At 44.5% G+C, this 2,992-nt stretch overlaps 1 protein-coding gene across 1 annotated transcript; it reads left to right on the forward strand.

Moving 5' to 3' along the window:
- Positions 1 to 356: 356 nt before the first annotated feature.
- On the forward strand, positions 357 to 1,796 carry LOC109414121 (replication factor C subunit 4). The gene is made up of 3 exons (XM_019687865.3): positions 357 to 634; positions 705 to 1,572; positions 1,640 to 1,796. Exons 1-3 carry the CDS (start codon positions 519 to 521, stop codon positions 1,730 to 1,732), a joined length of 1,077 nt encoding a protein of 358 aa, XP_019543410.2. The 5' UTR covers positions 357 to 518; the 3' UTR covers positions 1,733 to 1,796.
- Positions 1,797 to 2,992: the final 1,196 nt, after the last annotated feature.

Raw genomic sequence — 2,992 nt, forward strand, 5'->3', positions numbered from 1 at the left:
ATTTTTGCATGCCGTAATTTATGGACGTTCCCTTAGCCAAAGTTTTGCTCAAACAGCGTAAAATTAGGCAAGAAATCAGGACATCCGGGCTTTTCGCACCATTTCGTTGAAAAAAACGAAGAATTTACCTTCTCACTGTATAGAAAATCAACTCATTACTACAAATCTAGTACTTAACCGATAGTGTCCTATTGGGTATTTTGACGGGAGCGTGTGGGTAATCCACATTGGACTGGTTGCCTCGACTTGCTGTGTAAAAAGCTTCCTCATTTTGGTATAACATATTCAAGCGTGTTGCTCAGCATACCCGCCCAGACCCGCCCTAACGCACAATGTAACGTATCGTAACGGTTTACAAGTTCGCGCCTTGTCAAACTAAAAACTTTTATTTACACAAGCGTTTTGCAGCATTTTTCTTAAGTTTTTAAAAGATTTAATTGAAAATTTCTTCAGAAGTGCATCTAAATCAAGAATAAAAACAATTTACTTGGAGTCAGTTCATCGGATTCATTACAATCATGCACGCATTTTTAAAAACAGGGAAAATAACGGACTCGCCCTCGAAAGCCGGTCCCAGCGAAGGATCATCGGAGAAACGCACCAAATCACATTCCGTTCCTTGGGTTGAGAAATAGTAAGTTTTCCAATAAATTGATTACTTTTACTTAGTCGGATCAACTCTTACCTCTATCTTCTCTTTCCAGCCGGCCGAAAAGTGTGGACGATGTCGTCGAGCAGGCCGAGGTGGTGGCAGTGCTCCGAGAAAGTTTGTCAACAGCCGATCTTCCTAATCTGTTGCTTTATGGACCACCGGGAACCGGTAAGACCAGTACTATTCTCGCGGCTGCCCGGCAGCTTTTCGGAGACATGTTTAAGGAGCGAATTCTCGAGTTGAATGCCTCGGACGATCGTGGCATCGCGGTCATCCGGAACAAGGTTAAAACGTTCGCTCAACTGACGGCCAGTGGCACAAGGGCGGACGGCAAGCCGTGTCCACCGTTTAAGATTGTCATTTTGGACGAGGCGGACGCTATGACCCACGCCGCACAGGCTGCGCTGCGTAGGACAATGGAAAAGGAAACGAAAACAACGCGATTCTGCTTGGTGTGCAACTACGTGTCGAGGATCATCGAACCAATCACTTCCCGTTGTACCAAGTTCCGTTTTAAGCCACTCGGAGAGGAAAAAGTTATCGAGCGGTTGCGGTACATTTGCGAGCAAGAGAACGTGGACGTCGAGGATCAAGCCTATCGGGACATCGTAGACATCTCCGGAGGGGATTTGCGTAGGGCGATCACCACTCTGCAGTCGTGCCATCGGCTCAAGGGCAAGGATGCCAAAATTGCGCACACGGACATTCTGGAAATGTCCGGCGTTGTTCCTCGGAAGTACCTGGAGGATTTTGTCTCGGTTTGCAAAACGGCCAACTATGGAAAGCTGGAAGACTACGTGCGGAATCTCACCTACGATGCATACAGTGTTGGGCAGCTGTTCGAGCAGTTGACTGATTACGTTGTCATGCATGATGGGCTGAGCGACAAGCAGAAAAGTATTATTTGCGACAAACTCGGGGTAAGGTCTTAGCATGGCCGCGTAGTCATAAGCGCGTAATTATCGTTTGTTTTTTTTTTTTTTTCAGGAATGCTGCTTCCGTTTGCAAGGTGGTGGATCCGAGTACATACAGATCATGGATTTGGGATGCGTTACCATTCAAGCTTTGCAAGCCAACTGAACCTACTGGGATGCTCAACTGATGTTTCCTTACATTTACACATAATACAGCGTTTAAAAATCAATCCAAATGGTTGAATTTAGCTTTCGAAATCTTCCTGTGGTTCTTAAATTTTACTGCTTGTATTTTTCTTCTTCGGCGTAGAGTGCAGCGATTCATTCTTCGTTACTACAATTCTCGTACATACCACCAAAGATCGCCCTTAGCACTCGTTGCTCAAAGAGGTCAAGTGCTTCAGGTATCAGAAGGCCGGCTCCAGAGGCACGTTATCCTCCATTTGGGTCATTTGTGCCATCGTCAAAATAACAGCCTATTTCATCATCTACCTGAGGGAAAAGGAAGGAAAAAGGATTTGGATGGGGATAGGGACAGGTAGGAAATAGGTAAAATACCCTGGAAGTGGGTACTAACGCACAAGCGTACCACAATGGGTTCAAACAACGCCCTGAAAAGGGCACTGTAATAACGCATAAAGCGAAAGAGAGCCTATAGCTCTTTACCACAGCGGGTTAAGAACAACAGAATATCCTGAAGATTCAGGTTTCTGAAGTCAGTTTCACTTAATAAGTGTTTACCGAATACTGGAAAACGCAGTTGCGCAAAAACTGGTTACATATCAAATGATACGAAGTTCCATAATCGGATTCACAGCTATCACATGCAAATGAATCAGCTTGCTGAATATTTGCCATGTGATAGCTGAGTCGGCAGTGGCCAGTCAATGCTTTGACCAGATTGCTGCAATTCTGCTTTGACAGATTTGTAAGTTACTTCACCACCCTTGGAGATGGCTCATCAGTACAATACAATTTGGTTTGACGACATGACTCCTAACTATTCCAGTATTGTCTGTGTTGAGTGCCTGCCCAGGTGTGAATCTGAAGCTTTACCCAACACTTCGATATCGGAATAGCTGGCTAATAAGTGTAGAATTAGCTCTAAGTTAAAATACACAAAAATAAAAACAAAAAAAATAGCTGGCTCAGGGCCAATGAGGTCATGTGATGCTCCAGTGCGAGCTAACTCATCAGCCAATTCATTTCCAGCGATGGAAGAATGGCCAGGTACCCATACAAGATGAACAGCGTTTGCTGAATTCAGCTCTTCGATTTGAGTTCGACAAGAGATAACTACCTTCGACCTAGAGTTGGCCGAAGCAAGTGCTTTAATAGCAGCCTGGCTATCTGAACAGAAGTACCGTGTATGCACCAAACTTTGCGCAGTTAAGAAAAATCAAATTTCTAGTCGTTATAAAAAATA

Source organism: Aedes albopictus, chromosome 3 (genome assembly GCF_035046485.1).
Source record: "Aedes albopictus strain Foshan chromosome 3, AalbF5, whole genome shotgun sequence".
Lineage (NCBI taxonomy): Eukaryota > Metazoa > Arthropoda > Insecta > Diptera > Culicidae > Aedes > Aedes albopictus.

Coding starts and splice junctions, on each gene's coding strand:
- LOC109414121 (XM_019687865.3), top strand. CDS start 519: ATGCACGCATTTTTAAAAACAGGGAAAATAACGGACTCGCCCTCGAAA. Junction 635..704: donor GTTCCTTGGGTTGAGAAATA/GTAAGTTTTCCA, acceptor TTCTCTTTCCAG/CCGGCCGAAAAGTGTGGACG. Junction 1,573..1,639: donor TTATTTGCGACAAACTCGGG/GTAAGGTCTTAG, acceptor TTTTTTTTTCAG/GAATGCTGCTTCCGTTTGCA.